At 44.3% G+C, this 20268-nt stretch overlaps 1 protein-coding gene across 4 annotated transcripts in view; it reads right to left on the reverse strand.

Annotated features, from left to right (window-relative positions):
- The window catches only part of csmd3a (CUB and Sushi multiple domains 3a), a 423029-nt gene that overhangs the window by 30512 nt on the left and 372249 nt on the right, over nucleotides 1-20268 (reverse strand). For all 4 annotated transcript variants that reach the window (XM_056269911.1, XM_056269909.1, XM_056269910.1 and 1 more), the window contains one exon: nucleotides 6247-6420. In XM_056269911.1, the coding sequence (XP_056125886.1) occupies nucleotides 6247-6420 (174 nt within the window). The remainder of the gene's footprint in view (nucleotides 1-6246; nucleotides 6421-20268) is intronic.

Consider the following 20268-nt stretch of genomic DNA (forward strand, 5'->3'; position numbering starts at 1 on the left):
TGGTGGTGGTTGAGGAGATTCCCCCTTCAATGTAAAGCGCTTTGAGTACACAGAAAAGCGCTATATAAATGTAACAAATTATTAATTATTATATATGAGTGTTTGGTAACGCACCTATGCAGCGTGGGTCACATATATGAGTGTTTGGTAACGCACCTATGCAGTGCGGGTCACATATATGAGTGTTTGGTAACGCACCTATGCAGCGGGGGTCACATATATGAGTGTTTGGTAACGCACCTATGCAGTGTGGGTCACATATATGAGTGTTTGGTAACGCACCTATGCAGCGTGGGTCACATAAATGAGTGTTTGGTAACACACCTATGCAGCGCGGGTCACATATATGAGTGTTTGGTAACGCACCTATGCAGTGCGGGTCACATATATGAGTGTTTGGTAACGCACCTCTGCGGTGTGGGTCACATATATGAGTGTTTGGTAACGCACCTATGCAGCGTGGGTCACATATATGAGTGTTTGGTAACGCACCTATGCAGCGCGGGTCACATATATGAGTGTTTGGTAACGCACCTATGCAGCGTGGGTCACATATATGAGTGTTTGGTAACGCACCTATGCAGTGTGGGTCACATATATGAGTGTTTGGTAACGCACCTATGCAGCGTGGGTCACATAAATGAGTGTTTGGTAACGCACCTATGCAGTGTGGGTCACATATATGAGTGTTTGGTAACGCACCTATGCAGCGGGGGTCACATATATGAGTGTTTGGTAACGCACCTATGCAGCGCGGGTCACATATATGAGTGTTTGGTAACGCACCTATGCAGCGTGGGTAAAATATATGAGTGTTTGGTAACGCACCTATGCAGCGTGGGTCACATATATGAGTGTTTGGTAACGCACCTATGCAGCGTGGGTCACATATATGAGTGTTTGGTAACGCACCTATGCAGCGCGGGTCACATATATGAGTGTTTGGTAACGCACCTATGCAGCGTGGGTCACATATATGAGTGTTTGGTAACGCACCTATGCAGCGTGGGTCACATATATGAGTGTTTGGTAACGCACCTATGCAGCGCGGGTCACATATATGAGTGTTTGGTAACGCACCTATGCAGTGTGGGTCACATATATGAGTGTTTGGTAACGCACCTATGCAGCGTGGGTCACATATATGAGTGTTTGGTAACACACCTATGCAGTGTGGGTCACATATATGAGTGTTTGGTAACGCACCTATGCGGTGTGGGTCACATATATGAGTGTTTGGTAACGCACCTATGCAGTGTGGGTCACATATATGAGTGTTTGGTAACGCACCTATGCGGTGTGGGTCACATATATGAGTGTTTGGTAACGCACCTATGCAGCGTGGGTCACATATATGAGTGTTTGGTAACGCACCTATGCAGCGCGGGTCACATATATGAGTGTTTGGTAACGCACCTATGCAGCGCGGGTCACATATATGAGTGTTTGGTAACGCACCTATGCAGCGTGGGTCACATATATGAGTGTTTGGTAACGCACCTATGCAGCGCGGGTCACATATATGAGTGTTTGGTAACGCACCTATGCAGCGCGGGTCACATATATGAGTGTTTGGTAACGCACCTATGCAGCGCGGGTCACATATATGAGTGTTTGGTAACGCACCTATGCAGCGCGGGTCACATATATGAGTGTTTGGTAACGCACCTATGCAGCGCGGGTCACATATATGAGTGTTTGGTAACGCACCTATGCGGTGTGGGTCACATATATGAGTGTTTGGTAACGCACCTATGCAGTGTGGGTCACATATATGAGTGTTTGGTAACGCACCTATGCAGTGTGGGTCACATATATGAGTGTTTGGTAACGCACCTATGCAGCGCGGGTCACATATATGAGTGTTTGGTAACGCACCTATGCAGCGGGGGTCACATATATGAGTGTTTGGTAACGCACCTATGCAGTGTGGGTCACATATATGAGTGTTTGGTAACGCACCTATGCAGTGCGGGTCACATATATGAGTGTTTGGTAACGCACCTATGCAGCGTGGGTCACATATATGAGTGTTTGGTAACGCACCTATGCAGCGCGGGTCACATATATGAGTGTTTGGTAACGCACCTATGCAGTGTGGGTCACATATATGAGTGTTTGGTAACGCACCTATGCAGCGGGGGTCACATATATGAGTGTTTGGTAACGCACCTATGCAGTGTGGGTCACATATATGAGTGTTTGGTAACGCACCTATGCAGTGTGGGTCACATATATGAGTGTTTGGTAACGCACCTATGCAGTGTGGGTCACATATATGAGTGTTTGGTAACGCACCTATGCAGTGCGGGTCACATATATGAGTGTTTGGTAACGCACCTATGCAGCGCGGGTCACATATATGAGTGTTTGGTAACGCACCTATGCAGTGCGGGTCACATATATGAGTGTTTGGTAACGCACTTATGCAGCGCGGGTCACATATATGAGTGTTTGGTAACGCACCTATGCAGTGTGGGTCACATATATGAGTGTTTGGTAACGCACCTATGCAGTGCGGGTCACATATATGAGTGTTTGGTAACGCATCTATGCAGTGTGGGTCACATATATGAGTGTTTGGTAACGCACCTATGCAGTGCGGGTCACATATATGAGTGTTTGGTAACGCACCTATGCAGCGTGGGTCACATATATGAGTGTTTGGTAACGCACCTATGCAGCGTGGGTCACATATATGAGTGTTTGGTAACGCACCTATGCAGCGCGGGTCACATATATGAGTGTTTGGTAACGCACCTATGCAGCGCGGGTCACATATATGAGTGTTTGGTAACGCACCTATGCAGCGTGGGTCACATATATGAGTGTTTGGTAACGCACCTATGCAGCGCGGGTCACATATATGAGTGTTTGGTAACGCACCTATGCAGCGCGGGTCACATATATGAGTGTTTGGTAACGCACCTATGCAGTGTGGGTCACATATATGAGTGCTTGGTAACGCACCTATGCAGCGTGGGTCACATATATGAGTGTTTGGTAACGCACCTATGCAGTGTGGGTCACATATATGAGTGTTTGGTAACGCACCTATGCAGTGCGGGTCACATATATGAGTGTTTGGTAACGCACCTATGCAGCGCGGGTCACATATATGAGTGTTTGGTAACGCACCTATGCAGTGTGGGTCACATATATGAGTGCTTGGTAACGCACCTATGCAGCGTGGGTCACATATATGAGTGTTTGGTAACGCACCTATGCAGCGCGGGTCACATATATGAGTGTTTGGTAACGCACCTATGCAGCGCGGGTCACATATATGAGTGTTTGGTAACGCACCTATGCAGCGCGGGTCACATATATGAGTGTTTGGTAACGCACCTATGCAGCGCGGGTCACATATATGAGTGTTTGGTAACGCACCTATGCAGCGCGGGTCACATATATGAGTGTTTGGTAACGCACCTATGCAGCGCGGGTCACATATATGAGTGTTTGGTAACGCACCTATGCAGCGCGGGTCACATATATGAGTGTTTGGTAACGCACCTATGCAGCGCGGGTCACATATATGAGTGTTTGGTAACGCACCTATGCAGCGCGGGTCACATATATGAGTGTTTGGTAACGCACCTATGCAGCGCGGGTCACATATATGAGTGTTTGGTAACGCACCTATGCAGCGCGGGTCACATATATGAGTGTTTGGTAACGCACCTATGCAGCGTGGGTCACATATATGAGTGTTTGGTAACGCACCTATGCAGCGGGGGTCACATATATGAGTGTTTGGTAACGCACCTATGCAGCGCGGGTCACATATATGAGTGTTTGGTAACGCACCTATGCAGCGCGGGTCACATATATGAGTGTTTGGTAACGCACCTATGCAGCGCGGGTCACATATATGAGTGTTTGGTAACGCACCTATGCAGCGCGGGTCACATATATGAGTGTTTGGTAACGCACCTATGCAGCGTGGGTCACATATATGAGTGTTTGGTAACGCACCTATGCAGCGCGGGTCACATATATGAGTGTTTGGTAACGCACCTATGCAGCGGGGGTCACATATATGAGTGTTTGGTAACGCACCTATGCAGCGTGGGTCACATATATGAGTGTTTGGTAACGCACCTATGCAGCGCGGGTCACATATATGAGTGTTTGGTAACGCACCTATGCAGCGTGGGTCACATATATGAGTGTTTGGTAACGCACCTATGCAGCGTGGGTCACATATATGAGTGTTTGGTAACGCACCTATGCAGCGCGGGTCACATATATGAGTGTTTGGTAACGCACCTATGCAGCGCGGGTCACATATATGAGTGTTTGGTAACGCACCTATGCAGTGCGGGTCACATATATGAGTGTTTGGTAACGCACCTCTGCGGTGTGGGTCACATATATGAGTGTTTGGTAACGCATCTATGCAGTGCGGGTCACATATATGAGTGTTTGGTAACGCACCTATGCAGTGCGGGTCACATATATGAGTGTTTGGTAACGCACCTCTGCGGTGTGGGTCACATATATGAGTGTTTGGTAACGCACCTATGCAGTGTGGGTCACATATATGAGTGTTTGGTAACGCACCTATGCAGCGCGGGTCACATATATGAGTGTTTGGTAACGCACCTATGCAGCGTGGGTCACATATATGAGTGTTTGGTAACGCACCTATGCAGTGTGGGTCACATATATGAGTGTTTGGTAACGCACCTATGCAGCGTGGGTCACATAAATGAGTGTTTGGTAACGCACCTATGCAGTGCGGGTCACATATATGAGTGTTTGGTAACGCACCTATGCAGCGTGGGTCACATATATGAGTGTTTGGTAACGCACCTATGCAGTGTGGGTCACATATATGAGTGTTTGGTAACGCACCTATGCAGCGTGGGTCACATATATGAGTGTTTGGTAACGCACCTATGCAGTGTGGGTCACATATATGAGTGTTTGGTAACGCACCTATGCAGTGTGGGTCACATATATGAGTGTTTGGTAACGCACCTATGCGGTGTGGGTCACATATATGAGTGTTTGGTAACGCACCTATGCAGCGCGGGTCACATATATGAGTGTTTGGTAACGCACCTATGCAGTGTGGGTCACATATATGAGTGTTTGGTAACGCACCTATGCAGCGTGGGTCACATATATGAGTGTTTGGTAACGCACCTATGCAGCGCGGGTCACATATATGAGTGTTTGGTAACGCACCTATGCAGCGCGGGTCACATATATGAGTGTTTGGTAACGCACCTATGCAGCGCGGGTCACATATATGAGTGTTTGGTAACGCACCTATGCAGTGTGGGTCACATATATGAGTGTTTGGTAACGCACCTATGCAGCGCGGGTCACATATATGAGTGTTTGGTAACGCACCTATGCAGCGCGGGTCACATATATGAGTGTTTGGTAACGCACCTATGCAGCGCGGGTCACATATATGAGTGTTTGGTAACGCACCTATGCAGCGTGGGTCACATATATGAGTGTTTGGTAACGCACCTATGCAGTGTGGGTCACATATATGAGTGTTTGGTAACGCACCTATGCAGTGTGGGTCACATATATGAGTGTTTGGTAACGCACCTATGCAGCGCGGGTCACATATATGAGTGTTTGGTAACGCACCTATGCAGTGTGGGTCACATATATGAGTGTTTGGTAACGCACCTATGCAGCGCGGGTCACATATATGAGTGTTTGGTAACGCACCTATGCAGCGCGGGTCACATATATGAGTGTTTGGTAACGCACCTATGCAGCGCGGGTCACATATATGAGTGTTTGGTAACGCACCTATGCAGTGTGGGTCACATATATGAGTGTTTGGTAACGCACCTATGCAGCGCGGGTCACATATATGAGTGTTTGGTAACGCACCTATGCAGCGTGGGTCACATATATGAGTGTTTGGTAACGCACCTATGCAGTGTGGGTCACATATATGAGTGTTTGGTAACGCACCTATGCAGCGCGGGTCACATATATGAGTGTTTGGTAACGCACCTATGCAGCGCGGGTCACATAAATGAGTGTTTGGTAACGCACCTATGCAGTGTGGGTCACATATATGAGTGTTTGGTAACGCACCTATGCAGCGCGGGTCACATATATGAGTGTTTGGTAACGCACCTATGCAGCGCGGGTCACATATATGAGTGTTTGGTAACGCACCTATGCAGCGCGGGTCACATATATGAGTGTTTGGTAACGCACCTATGCAGTGTGGGTCACATATATGAGTGTTTGGTAACGCACCTATGCAGCGCGGTTGCGAGCCGCTCCAGGTGGCGTCTGACTGGCAGGTCCGTGTCGATGAGCCCACCAGTAGATAGGGGGTGCTACAGCTGAAGAACACCTCGGCTCTGAAGATGAAGCTCTGGCCCTCTCGTGTGGCGCCGGCCGGGACGCCCGGGTCACCGCAGAACTTCGCTGTGAACATACAACAGTCATTTACAGACCATGTCACCATGTAAAGAAACTTGTGAAATATGTTCTTTAATGAGGAAAAATGATGATGGAAACTCTGCGAACATTACAGAAAACAAATTTAAATATGAGTTTACACTCTCAAATAGCTATTTATAAATGTCATCTCTACCAGGGTTATTATCTTTAATGAAAATTAGAAAGTATTAAAACATTTCTGTTAACTATAAATAAAGACATTTTTCTAATTGAAAAACGTAATATCCCAAATTAAAACTTAAACGTAAAAATGTTAGGTACATTTCCCCTCTGAATAATAATAATAATAATTATATATAAACAAATTAATTTGACATATCACACAAAAAATTGCTAAATCGTGCGAAAGTGAAACTGAAAATATGAAAATAAAAATGAGAGCAAATTTAAAATATGAATAACTATAATAGTATAGCCTGTAAATTATACTATAATAGCATTATCTAAGCAGAATTCTATTTCTGATCATTTCTTCCCAGATCATGATTTTCTTCTGCGACGCACATATCCGACCCCGTCTCCGCTGCTGTCCAGGACAATCTGATCTGTAACTTTGTTTTCTGAATGATTTATCAGCGAGTAACCCGACCTGACCCTCAAAACAAACTTCTGAGGTGAACTGCTCAAAAATACATGCTCTGAGACGGACGGGAGGAAGAGTCAATTATTAAACAGGCAGGGTTATTAATACCTGCGTATGATTCGAAGAACTCGCCGACCCTTTCGTTCGCACTTTTTGTGAGACTCATTTTCCACAAGATAAGAAGTGGATTTTCCTGTAGGTACACCCCAGTGTATTTTTGAAAGAGTCTCTTCTGCTCACCAAGGATGCAGCCTTATTTGATCAAAAATACAGTAAAAATTGTGAAATATTATTCTAATGTAAAATATCAGTTTTCTATGTGAATATACAGTAAAGTGTAATTTATTCCTGTGATCAAAGCTGATTTTTCAGCATCATTACTCCAGTCTTCAGTGTCACATGATCCTCCAGAAATCACTCTAATATGATGATCTGATGCTCAAGAAACATTTATGATTATTATCAGTGTTGAAAACAGTTTTTACGGATTAATATTTTTGTGGAAACCGTGATAACCTACCACTCAAAAGTTTGAGGTACTTTTTTATTTTATTTTAAAATTTTAATTATATATTAACAATTGAACCATTATTAAAAATTGAGCACCAACAATACTTTATAATATTTAAACATCTGAAGAATCATGTGACACTGAAGACTGGAGTAATGATGCTGAAAATTCAGCTTTGATCACAGGAATAAATTACACTTTACTGTATATTCACATAGAAAACAGCTGTTTTAAATCATAATAATATTTCACAATTTTTACTGTATTTTTGATCTTACCGACCCCAATCTTTTAACATGCTCTCATTATTTAGATGCAACAGACTCTATAATGAAGATGAACAGCTAGACGTTAATTGGCACACTTTGGTTTTTAACGAGAAGCACGTCTGAGAGTCTATAAGACTGACCGACCACAAGTTAAATCTATTTCCACATCTGATATCTCACGATTTTGAAATGTCATAAATTGCAGCAAAGCTCTGCAGGCTTCATGGTATTTAAAGATCAGAAGTGGAGCGGTGAGTTTCAGCAGAGGTCGCTCACCTGAATGAGAATCGGAGTAATTACCCGTTTAAAGCCCAAGCGGAGGTTAAAGAGTCTGACATGCGCTGATGTATAATTCACAGATCGGGAAAGCTGAGTTCACTGGCTGTAAGTGTGACCACTGCAGAAACACACACACTCACATGAAGCACAGCGTCAGTACGACAGCGTCCCTGGAGCGCTTGTGTTCATAAAGCCATTTTCCACACGCGACCTGAAGGACAACCGGCTCTTCACGAGTGTTTTACAAAATATTTGATTTTGATCATTTATACTCACTTATTTACACATACAGTGAGTATTCGGACACTTAAAAATGGCCCTGCATACATAATACAGTAAAAATGTAAACATATTTACAGAAGAACCTGTAAATTTAATTTTAAATTGTTTTAAAAGAATTATATAAAAAATAAATTGTGATACAGTACCACTCAATATGATACAATATCATTTTTGCAATCAAAAATATATATTACATTTGTTGCAAATTAATATCTTTTTATGATTTATTATAAAGAAAGCACTGTAAAAACACCTGTGGCTCCCAGAATAATTCAGTCAAAATTTTAACTTTTATAGAACAACCTGTACATTTAGTTTTAAACTGTTTAAAAACATTATTTAAAATTGGTGATACAGTACCACATTTAAAGACATTTATAATGTTACAAAAGGTTTATTTCAAATAAATGCTGAACTGTAAAAACAGCTGTGGCTGCCAGAATAATAAATACAGTAAACATATTTACAGAACGACCTGCAAATTTAGTTTTAAACTGTTTAAAAAAATATACAAATATATAAAAGATATTTAAAATGTCACAAAAGGTTCATTTCAAATAAATGCTGAACTTTTTTATTAATGAATCCTCAAAAAAATTGCATTTGTTAATAATTGAGCACCAATAATAATTGATAATTATAGTGTATATTTCCCCATAGTAACAGAACTTACTGTTGACCAAGTTTTTACGTCTGAAATTCACTTTTGTTTTTACAGTGGAGAACAAACACACTTTGCACACATGAATACTGATTTAATGCATTTTCACTTTGACTGGGTGTGTTTTCTGCATATAAAGTGTGATGGATAACGATACACACATCCAAACTCTTCAGCATTATATATTCTACAAGCAACGGCCAAACGTGGCACTGCGACAACAGAATCTGTGATGCATGGAGACCATTCTCATCTCACTGCGCTTTCTTTTCTTTCTTTCACAGAAAAAATTATTTCAACAGCTTTAGGCTAGAGCGAGTTATGCATAATGATCAGACGTGAGGACCCATCAGGCCCCTGTGTCAGAGAACGGAGAACTTGATGAATAATACAATGCTTTGGAGGAGCAGCAAACACACAACAGAAGCACGTCTGAGTTCGGGAAGAACACACTCTGGCATTCGCCGCGTGATTAAAAATATTAAATCTACAGATGGGCAGATTGCATGCTTTAATATTCAGTGCTTTCTATGAATTTGGTATTTTTTAAAGCATTCGAGGCAAAAATCTATTTTTTTTTTTTGTCGTAACAGTTAGATACTGTATGCAAGATAAAAATTATCTATTATAAAGCATGAACATTTGAAAAAAAGAAAAGATTTTTACTTAAATTTGAATGTCCAACAACATAATATTTACAATATCGGTCAAAAGTTAGGAAACAAACTTTTTGGATTGTTTTTTAAAAGGCTCTTCTGCTCACCAAGACGGGATTTATTTGATCAAAATTACCGTAAAAATTGTGAAATATTATTATAATTCATAATAGCTTTTTCTATGTGAATATATATTTCTATGTATGCATGACCCCTTTTTCAACTGTTTTAAAAAAAAAAAAATACAAAAAAAATTGTGATACAGCACCATTCAAACGTTTGTGGGTATGTAAGAGTTTTTTAAAAATTTGTAAAAAAAAAAAAAAAAAATTTTTAAGTGTAATTTATTCCTGTGATCAAAGCTGTATTTTCAGCATCATTACTCCAGTCTTCAGTGTCACATGATCCTCCAGAAATCACTGAAGGATCATTAAAAAAAGTACTGCAATTTAAGGGACAAATAAGTTTATCAATAAGTACATTTGATCCCAGACTAACTGGCCTAATGTGTGCTAAATCTGAAATTAATAACCAAAAAAATAATGCTTTTATGCATTTATAAAAAAATAATTAAATGCTTAACGCAGAAAATTTTCAAAAACAAATGTTGTAGAAAAGTCCCAAAAATAAACAGAATATATATATAATATTTAGTTTGACCACCTCAGCTTAATTTATGCTAAATCTGAAAATAATGAAAAATGAAAATATGAAATTAAATGTTTAACACAGAAAAATTACAAAAATCAGGGAATAATACAATAATAGACATTTCCCAAAAAATTAACAGAAAATATATATAATATTTAGTTTGACCACCTTAGCTTAATTTATGCTAAATCTGAAAATAATAATAAAAAAAATATGAAAATATGAAATTAAATGTTTAACACAGAAAAAATGACAAAAATCAGGAAATAAAACAATAATAGACATCTCCCAAAAAAATGAACAGGAAATATATATAATATTTAGTTGGACCACCTCCAATGTTTCTCAGTTGCACTTATTTGTTGAGAATGAGGATAAAAAGCCTTAATTTCCACCCTATTCTCTAATCGCGCATCACGGATCTAATCTTCTATAGCACTGGCCGACTCCTGCAAGAATGAATTATGATTTATGCCTTATCGGCACTAAAAACTGAATATCTATAATATCTGGCAGCTGATCTCTGAAGTTGATCCAGCATTACACGGGAACGGGGAAACGGGAAACACGGATAATCCTGCCCTCAAAAGTACATTTGGAAAGTATGTGGCTGTTAATGAGGAAGAAATTAATGAGTTGTTTACCTTAAAATAGCATGTTTGCAATTAAAACTTTATGAAACTGGGATTAATCGCGCTCAGTGAAAGAGCTTGTGCTGCATGTCATTTACGGTTTCTCTTCATTCTGAATGCAATGAAAGCATTAATGTATGGATATCTGCGTCTGAATGGAGAGAAATAGCATGACGTCGTCAGAAAATTAAATGCTAATTACACTCTCTGCAGGAGGAGATTGCTTTCCTTTATGGGTCACAGAGGATTGTTGGTTATGGATGAAGAAAAGCAGGCATTTTTGCTTTTATGAATGACAGGATTGTGCAAAAAGCTCTCACAAATAACAGCTGAACAACATCACCAATCAAACCATTCAGATTCTTACCAGTTCCAGTTGCTAATGACTTTTACAATCTTTTGTTCTGATAATGATCTGATATTATATTTGACATAAGTGTATCTGATCCATACATATTTATGTCATATGTGTGTCTCATCATCCGCATAAGAAAAAGAAAAAATCATGCTCTAATAAATCATAGTTATGACATACTGGGTCGAAATTATGACATAAAAAGTCAAAATTATGACTTAAGTCATAATTGTCAGATAAAAACTCAAAATTGACATGCCATAATTTTCGACTTTTTAAGTCTAAGTTTTGAGTGAAGTCCTAATTTCGTTTTTTTTAATATCATAATTTTGACTTTTGTCAATTTCGACTTTTTAAGGATTAAATTAATTTTTCTTTAAAGTTTCCTAAAAATCATAATTTCGATTTAGAATGTCATAATTTAGATTTATTAATCTCATCATTTTATTCTCATAATTTTGACCCAAGTCATAATTTTCAATTTTTAAGTAATAATTTGGACTTTTTAAGTCATAATTACAACTTTTAAATCATAATTTTGACTTAAAGCTGCAGTCCGCAGATTTTCATCTTTGTCGCCATCTCTGTTCGAAATCTGCAATTGCAGTTATTCGCGGAATAATAAACTTTACGTGGGTTGTACCTCGGCACGGCACAGCGCGGATGAACACAGTGTACTGGCATTCAGAATCACAGATTATTCTTTTTGGAAGTATGACCAACAAAATAATTTTCACCCTAAAATGTCCTCTGAACAAGTAACATCCACTTTTGTTCTTCTGACCAACTAACTGAAAAAAAGCATTGCAGTAAATCGCGCTGATTAAATCTAACGATCGATTATCATATCACGTCAAACCGTGCAAATTATACTTTGTTCTCAAATTGTTAATGTTCAACATCATCATTGCGTGACGACATTTAAAGCCCTTTAGATATTATCCTTGTTTTCGCATGGGCCGTTGCAGTCTCTCTTTCCAAACTCTCAGTCCGAAGTCTTTTGCATTTTACAGCAGGTGAGTCTCTAGTTACAGCGGGTGAGTCTCTAGTTACAGCGGGGTGAGTCTCCAGTTACAGCGGGTGAGTCTCTAGTTACAGTGGGTGAGTCTCTAGTGACAGCGGGGGTGAGTCTCTAGTTACAGCGGGTGAGTCTCTAGTTACAGCGGGTGAGTCTCTAGTTACAGCGGGGGTGAGTCTCTAGTTACAGCGGGGGTGAGTCTCTAGTTACAGCGGGTGAGTCTCTAGTTACAGCAGGTGAGTCTCTAGTTACAGCGGGGGTGAGTCTCTAGTTACAGCGGGGGTGAGTCTCTAGTTACAGCGGGGGTGAGTCTCTAGTTACAGCAGGTGAGTCTCTAGTTACAGCGGGGGTGAGTCTCTAGTTACAGCGGGTGAGTCTCTAGTTACAGCAGGTGAGTCTCTAGTTACAGCGGGTGAGTCTCTAGTGACAGCGGGTGAGTCTCTAGTTACAGCGGGTGAGTCTCTAGTGACAGCGGGTGAGTCTCTAGTTACAGCGGGGGTGAGTCTCTAGTTACAGCAGGTGAGTCTCTAGTGACAGCGGGTGAGTCTCTAGTTACAGCAGGTGAGTCTCTAGTTACAGCGGGTGAGTCTCTAGTGACAGCGGGTGAGTCTCTAGTTACAGCGGGGGTGAGTCTCTAGTTACAGCAGGTGAGTCTCTAGTGACAGCGGGTGAGTCTCTAGTTACAGCAGGTGAGTCTCTAGTTACAGCGGGTGAGTCTCTAGTTACAGCGGGTGAGTCTCTAGTGACAGCGGGTGAGTCTCTAGTTACAGCGGGTGAGTCTCTAGTTACAGCGGGTGAGTCTCTAGTTACAGCGGGTGAGTCTCTAGTTACAGCAGGTGAGTCTCTAGTTACAGCGGGTGAGTCTTGGGTGAGTCTCTAGTTACAGCGGGTGAGTCTCTAGTTACAGCGGGTGAGTCTCTAGTTACAGCGGGTGAGTCTCTAGTTACAGCGGGTGAGTCTCTAGTTACAGCGGGTGAGTCTCCAGTTACAGCGGGTGAGTCTCTAGTTACAGCAGGTGAGTCTCTAGTTACAGCGGGTGAGTCTCTAGTGACAGCGGGTGAGTCTCTAGTTACAGCGGGTGAGTCTCTAGTTACAGCAGGTGAGTCTCCAGTTACAGCGGGTGAGTCTTGGGTGAGTCTCTAGTTACAGCGGGTGAGTCTCCAGTTACAGCGGGTGAGTCTCTAGTTACAGCAGGTGAGTCTCTAGTTACAGCGGGTGAGTCTTGGGTGAGTCTCTAGTTACAGCGGGTGAGTCTCCAGTTACAGCGGGTGAGTCTCCAGTTACAGCGGGTGAGTCTCTAGTTACAGCGGGTGAGTCTCTAGTTACAGCGGGTGAGTCTCTAGTTACAGCGGGTGAGTCTCTAGTTACAGCGGGTGAGTCTCTAGTTACAGCAGGTGAGTCTCTAGTTACAGCGGGTGAGTCTTGGGTGAGTCTCTAGTTACAGCGGGTGAGTCTCCAGTTACAGCGGGTGAGTCTCTAGTTACAGCGGGTGAGTCTCTAGTTACAGCGGGTGAGTCTCTAGTTACAGCGGGGGTGAGTCTCTAGTGACAGCGGGTGAGTCTCTAGTTACAGCGGGTGAGTCTCTAGTTACAGCGGGTGAGTCTCTAGTTACAGCGGGTGAGTCTCTAGTTACAGCGGGTGAGTCTCTAGTTACAGTGGGTGAGTCTCTAGTTACAGCGGGTGAGTCTCTAGTTACAGCGGGGGTGAGTCTCTAGTGACAGCGGGTGAGTCTCTAGTTACAGCGGGTGAGTCTCTAGTTACAGCGGGGGTGAGTCTCTAGTTACAGCGGGTGAGTCTCTAGTGACAGCGGGTGAGTCTCTAGTTACAGCGGGTGAGTCTCTAGTTACAGCGGGTGAGTCTCTAGTTACAGCGGGTGAGTCTCTAGTTACAGCGGGTGAGTCTCTAGTTACAGCAGGTGAGTCTCTAGTTAAAGCGGGTGAGTCTTGGGTGAGTCTCTAGTTACAGCGGGTGAGTCTCCAGTTACAGCGGGTGAGTCTCTAGTTACAGCGGGTGAGTCTCTAGTTACAGCGGGTGAGTCTCTAGTTACAGCGGGGGTGAGTCTCTAGTGACAGCGGGTGAGTCTCTAGTTACAGCGGGTGAGTCTCTAGTTACAGCGGGGGTGAGTCTCTAGTTACAGCGGGTGAGTCTCTAGTTACAGCGGGTGAGTCTCTAGTTACAGCGGGTGAGTCTCTAGTTACAGTGGGTGAGTCTCTAGTTACAGCGGGTGAGTCTCTAGTTACAGCGGGGGTGAGTCTCTAGTGACAGCGGGTGAGTCTCTAGTTACAGCGGGTGAGTCTCTAGTTACAGCGGGGGTGAGTCTCTAGTTACAGCGGGTGAGTCTCTAGTGACAGCGGGTGAGTCTCTAGTTACAGCGGGTGAGTCTCTAGTTACAGCGGGTGAGTCTCTAGTTACAGCGGGTGAGTCTCTAGTTACTGCAGGTGAGTCTCTAGTTACAGCGGGTGAGTCTTGGGTGAGTCTCTAGTTACAGCGGGTGAGTCTCTAGTTACAGCGGGTGAGTCTCTAGTTACAGCGGGTGAGTCTCTAGTTACAGCGGGTGAGTCTCCAGTTACAGCGGGTGAGTCTCTAGTTACAGCAGGTGAGTCTCTAGTTACAGCGGGTGAGTCTCTAGTGACAGCGGGTGAGTCTCTAGTTACAGCGGGTGAGTCTCTAGTTACAGCAGGTGAGTCTCTAGTTACAGCAGGTGAGTCTCCAGTTACAGCGGGTGAGTCTTGGGTGAGTCTCTAGTTACAGCGGGTGAGTCTCCAGTTACAGCGGGTGAGTCTCTAGTTACAGCAGGTGAGTCTCTAGTTACAGCGGGTGAGTCTTGGGTGAGTCTCTAGTTACAGCGGGTGAGTCTCCAGTTACAGCGGGTGAGTCTCCAGTTACAGCGGGTGAGTCTCTAGTTACAGCGGGTGAGTCTCTAGTTACAGCGGGTGAGTCTCTAGTTACAGCGGGTGAGTCTCTAGTTACAGCGGGTGAGTCTCTAGTTACAGCAGGTGAGTCTCTAGTTACAGCGGGTGAGTCTTGGGTGAGTCTCTAGTTACAGCGGGTGAGTCTCCAGTTACAGCGGGTGAGTCTCTAGTTACAGCGGGTGAGTCTCTAGTTACAGCGGGTGAGTCTCTAGTTACAGCGGGTGAGTCTCTAGTTACGTCTCTAGTTACAGCGGGTGAGTCTCTAGTTACACCGGGTGAGTCTCTAGTTACAGCGGGTGAGTCTCTAGTTACAGCGGGTGAGTCTCTAGTTACAGCGGGTGAGTCTCTAGTTACAGCAGGTGAGTCTCTAGTTACAGCGGGTGAGTCTTGGGTGAGTCTCTAGTTACAGCGGGTGAGTCTCCAGTTACAGCGGGTGAGTCTCTAGTTACAGCAGGTGAGTCTCTAGTTACAGCGGGTGAGTCTCTAGTTACAGCGGGTGAGTCTCTAGTTACAGCGGGTGAGTCTCTAGTTGCAGCGGGTGAGTCTCTAGTTGCAGCGGGTGAGTCTCTAGTTACAGCGGGTGAGTCTCTAGTTGCAGCGGGTGAGTCTCTAGTTACAGCGGGTGAGTCTCTAGTTACAGCGGGTGAGTCTCCAGTTGCAGCGGGTGAGTCTCTAGTTACAGCGGGTGAGTCTCTAGTTACAGCGGGTGAGTCTCTAGTTGCAGCGGGTGAGTCTCTAGTTACAGCGGATGAGTCTCTAGTTACAGCGGGTGAGTCTCTAGTTGCAGCGGGTGAGTCTCTAGTTACAGCGGATGAGTCTCTAGTTACAGCGGGTGAGTCTCTAGTTGCAGCGGGTGAGTCTCTAGTTGCAGCGGGTGAGTCTCTAGTTACAGCGGATGAGTCTCTAGTTACAGCGGGTGAGTCTCTAGTTACAGCGGGTGAGTCTCTAGTTACAGCGGTGAGTCTCTAGTTACAGCGGGTGAGTCTCTAGTTGCAGCGGGTGAGTCTCTAGTTGCAGCGGGTGAGTCTCTAGTTACAGCGGATGAGTCTCTAGTTACAGCGGGTGAGTCTCTAGTTGCAGCGGGTGAGTCTCTAGTTACAGCGGGTGAGTCTCTAATTACAGCGGGTAAGTCTCTAGTTACAGCGGGTGAGTATCTAGGTACAGCGGGTGAGTCTTGGGTGAGTCTCTAGTTACAGCGGGTGAGTCTCTAGTTACAGCGGGTGAGTCTCTAGTTACAGCAGGTGAGTCTTTAGTTACAGCGGGTGGGTCTCTAGTTACAGCGGGTGAGTCTCTAGTTACAGCGGGTGAGTCTCTAGTTACAGCGGGTGAGGTTACAGCGGGTGAGTCTCTAGTTACAGCGGGTGAGTCTCTAGTTACAGCGGGTGAGTCTCTAGTTACAGCGGTGAGTCTCTAGTTACAGCGGGTGAGTCTCTAGTTGCAGCGGGTGAGTCTCTAGTTGCAGCGGGTGAGTCTCTAGTTACAGCGGATGAGTCTCTAGTTACAGCGGGTGAGTCTCTAGTTGCAGCGGGTGAGTCTCTAGTTACAGCGGGTGAGTCTCTAATTACAGCGGGTAAGTCTCTAGTTACAGCGGGTGAGTATCTAGGTACAGCGGGTGAGTCTTGGGTGAGTCTCTAGTTACAGCGGGTGAGTCTCTAGTTACAGCGGGTGAGTCTCTAGTTACAGCAGGTGAGTCTTTAGTTACAGCGGGTGGGTCTCTAGTTACAGCGGGTGAGTCTCTAGTTACAGCGGGTGAGTCTCTAGTTACAGCGGGTGAGGTTACAGCGGGTGAGTCTCTAGTTACAGCGGGTGAGTCTCTAGTTCAGGGGCGGAGTGGGACCAAAAAATCTACCGGGAAATTTCGTAGACCACCGGCCCTCGTCGCCGGCAGGGCCAGATTAAGAGGCCCCTGGGCACAATGTCTTGTAGGTCCCCTCTTAGGCAGGCCAAATGTATATTTTGTCCAGGGACATTTTAATATGGCATTTACAGTTTTACTGATTTAAAAGTAACTTTGTTGTACTATGCTGGAGTAAAGTTCATAAATGGTCGTTCTTTCCCATAGGAATTTGTAAAACTATGTTGGGTGGACCTCTGTGCCTCTAGGGGGGTTCGGGGGCATGCTCCCCCGCAAGAAAATGTTTTACATTTTAAGGTTAAATGCATCAATCTTGTGCTCTTTGAAGAGATCAAAATTAAGAGCTTCAACCCATGAACTGCTCGTTGAACAAAGAAAAAGCATTGATTTGTACCAGGACAATAAAGAGGGCATCTTTTTAGTTATGAGAGTCTCCGTCTGCATTACATTATCAATGATGTTTTAGGATGCCAAACAATTATTATAATAATGTAATAATGATTTATATAATTATTCCTATGACGTTAAATCCATTTAGCCTATAAATGTACTATATAAATGAAAATTAATATTTCAAAAGTATATTTTAGCCTACATTACACTATAATATAGGACAATTAAAATATTTTTGTCCTAATTTCTTCACTTGCAAGAAATAAACCCTTGAGCTTTTATTTAGGAGAAAACACCAGATAACCATCCTGATCCCGTGAGCAAAGTAATCACGCAGCGCAGACAGGATGCCTATTCTTAAAGTCTTGTGCTGTTTTATAAAGACACAAAGCCATAACATGGTTTTAATTTTAGTTCGTTGGCAAAATATAACGCTAGAGACCTTAATGTTAGGTTATACATTTTACATCTTTACATATGTGTTGGGAAAAGGGAGAAGAGAGAGTTCGGCAAAAGGCGGATTCGAACTCGGGTCGAGCGCATCAAAAGCTGCTTTCAAGCACTTTACGACCTACGCCACTGTAGCTATTTCTTAACGGGCGTCTTTTTGCTGAAAAGACAGGCACTTAGTGCAAATATACGCTCCGTTATAGAAAATGTTAAAAAAATATATGTGTTCTTCCCCTCGCTTGGGCCCCAAGTGCACTTGGCAAACTTGCAATGAATACATTTTATCAGACCGGCCCTCGCGGCCTCGAAACACTACCGGCCCACCGGGAAAACTCCCGACTCTCCCGATTGCCACTCCGCTACTGCTCTAGTTACAGCGGGTGAGTCTCTAGTTACAGCGGGTGAGTCTCTAGTTACAGCAGGTGAGTCTCCAGTTACAGTGGGTGAGTATCTAGTTACAGTGGGTGAGTCTTGGGTGAGTCTCTAGTTACAGCGGGCGAGTCTCTAGTTATAGCAGGTGAGTCTCCAGTTACAGCGGGTGAGTATCTAGTTACAGCGGGTGAGTCTTGGGTGAGTCTCTAGTTACAGCGGGTGAGTCTCTAGTTACAGCGGGTGAGTATCTAGTTACAGCGGGTGAGTCTTGGGTGAGTCTCTAGTTACAGCGGGTGAGTCTCTAGTTACAGCGGGTGAGTCTCTAGTTACAGCAGGTGAGTCTCTAGTTGCAGCGGGTGAGTCTCTAGTTACAGCGGGTGAGTCTCTAGTTACAGCGGGTGAGTCTCTAGTTACAGCGGGTGAGTCTCTAGTTACAGCGGGTGAGTCTCTAGTTACAGCGGGTGAGTATCTAGTTACAGCGGGTGAGTCTTGGGTGAGTTTCTAGTTACAGCGGGTGAGTCTCTAGTTACAGCGGGTGAGTCTCTAGTTACAGCGGGTGAGTCTCTAGTTACAGTGGGTGAGTCTCCAGTTACACCGGGTGAGTCTCCAGTTACAGCGGGGTGAGTCTCCAGTTACAGCGGGTGAGTCTCCAGTTACAGCGGGTGAGTCTCTAGTTACAGCGGGTGAGTTACAGCGGGTGAGTCTCTAGTTACAGCGGGTGAGTCTCTAGTTACAGCGGGGGTGAGTCTCTAGTTACAGCGGGTGAGTCTCTAGTTACAGCGGGTGAGTCTCTAGTTACAGCGGGTGAGTCTCTAGTTACAGCGGGGGTGAGTCTCTAGTTACAGCGGGTGAGTCTCTAGTTACAGCGGGTGAGTCTCTAGTTGTCACTGGTGATTGTCGTTTGAACCTTTCTGGATCCACCATCAAATTGATGTTTAATTATATCAAGTGCTGTGAGAAAAGGCTATAAATCTCCACCTCCAACATCCTCACACTCATAGCCTACTATCGAGAGACTTCTTTGTGTGGACAGATGTGTGTGTACAGAGGTGTGTGTACAGATGTGACGTAATGAGCCAAAGACATGCTCGATGTCCACCGGAAGTAAGGGATGTTCGGGGATTGCCGCCTCGACAGGCACCGGAGACCTTAAGGCCACAGCTCCGAGCGGCCGCTTCGACAATGGAGGTGGGGAACATGGTCCACTCGGACTCAATATCTCCAGACTCCCTCGGGATCCAGTCGAGGCTCCGGCGGAGGTGGGAGTTGAAGATCTCTCTGACAGGGGACTCGGCCAAACGTTCCCAACAGACCCTCACAGTACGTTTGAGTCTGCCGGGTCTGTCCAGCTTCCTCCCCTGCCATGGATCCAACTCACCACCAGGTGGTGATCCATGGACAGCTCCGCCCCTCTCTTCACCCAAGTGACCAAGACATACGGCCGGAGGTCGGATGAAACGACCACAAAGTCGATCATCAAACTCCGGTCTAGGGTGTCCTGGTGCTACGTGCACTGATGGACACCCTTATGGTTAAACATGGTGTTTGTTATGGACAAGCTGTAACTAGCACAGAAGTCCAATAACAGAACAACGCTTGGGTTCAGATCAGGAAGGCCAGTCCTCCCAATTACGCTCCTCCAGGCGTCACTGTCGCTGCCCACGTGGGCGTTGAAGTCCCCCAGTAGAACGACGGAGTCAAGTCAAGTCACCTTTATTTATATAGCGCTTTTTACAAAACAGATTGTATCAAAGCAGCTTCACAGTGATAACACGAAAATAATACAACAAAGTTTGTTTCTAGAAGAAAATTGCGTCAACGTCCACCTGAAGTAAGGCAGATCAATAATATTGTTGAATATTAAATGTCCCCAACTAAGCAAGCCAAAAGCCAAGGCAACAGTGGAGAGGAACCCAAACTCCATCAGGGACAG

The sequence above is a fragment of the Rhinichthys klamathensis genome, unplaced genomic scaffold (genome assembly GCF_029890125.1).
Source record: "Rhinichthys klamathensis goyatoka isolate OS25496 unplaced genomic scaffold, OSU_Roscu_1.1 h1tg000293l_1, whole genome shotgun sequence".
NCBI lineage: Eukaryota > Metazoa > Chordata > Actinopteri > Cypriniformes > Leuciscidae > Rhinichthys > Rhinichthys klamathensis.